This window comes from Penaeus monodon, chromosome 21, assembly GCF_015228065.2.
Source record: "Penaeus monodon isolate SGIC_2016 chromosome 21, NSTDA_Pmon_1, whole genome shotgun sequence".
Classification (NCBI taxonomy): domain Eukaryota; kingdom Metazoa; phylum Arthropoda; class Malacostraca; order Decapoda; family Penaeidae; genus Penaeus; species Penaeus monodon.
Genome location: NC_051406.1, coordinates 5,820,431 through 5,820,986, shown reverse-complemented (window position 1 = coordinate 5,820,986; position 556 = coordinate 5,820,431). Strand labels below are relative to the sequence as shown.

The window sequence follows — 556 nt, the reverse complement described above, 5'->3', positions numbered from 1 at the left end:
AACGTTAGTTAATATGTACTTTCCGATAAGTCTACTCTCCGGTTCCTCGCGGACCATTATCACAATTTTCATAAGTTACCTGACATTCGCAACAAAGTACATAGCGTGTAAAGATTATCTTAGGGTTAACCTACCTCCTGCACGTGTCCAACATGGCACAAGCTTCTCCCACGTTGTCATTCAGATCAACCATTGGAGCAACCCAGAGCCCCTTGTAGGAATTCTCGGGGCATCTACCCAGTTGACAGTCCTGGAAGAGATGCACATCTTATCTGTAAATGTTCTTGTATCTATTCAGGAATAAACGTTTACACACTCTCTCACACACTTACACACACTTACCTGAATGGAAGGATAGTCGAGGGTGTAGGGCCAGAGAGCACCGTAGGGATTTGCGCCATACCAGTTGGTGTACTTGAGCGTTGGCCAAGAGCAATCGTACTCGAGACCTAGCTCTTCCATGGCTGAGTACATCTCATCTCCTCCCACTTCCAGGAAAGGTGCACGCCAGCCCTGCCATGAAACATTATACTGATTCGTTTCTATTGGATTGCCG

The 556-nt window shown here is 46.4% G+C and overlaps 1 protein-coding gene across 1 annotated transcript in view; it reads right to left on the bottom strand.

The window, feature by feature from the left end:
* The window catches only part of LOC119586137 (chitin deacetylase 7-like), a 3,645-nt gene that overhangs the window by 1,319 nt on the left and 1,770 nt on the right, over positions 1 to 556 (bottom strand). The window contains exons 4-5 of the mRNA XM_037934829.1: positions 343 to 513; positions 135 to 250 (exon numbers count right to left, since the gene is read on the bottom strand). Of these exons, the coding sequence (XP_037790757.1) occupies positions 135 to 250; positions 343 to 513 (287 nt within the window). The remainder of the gene's footprint in view (positions 1 to 134; positions 251 to 342; positions 514 to 556) is intronic.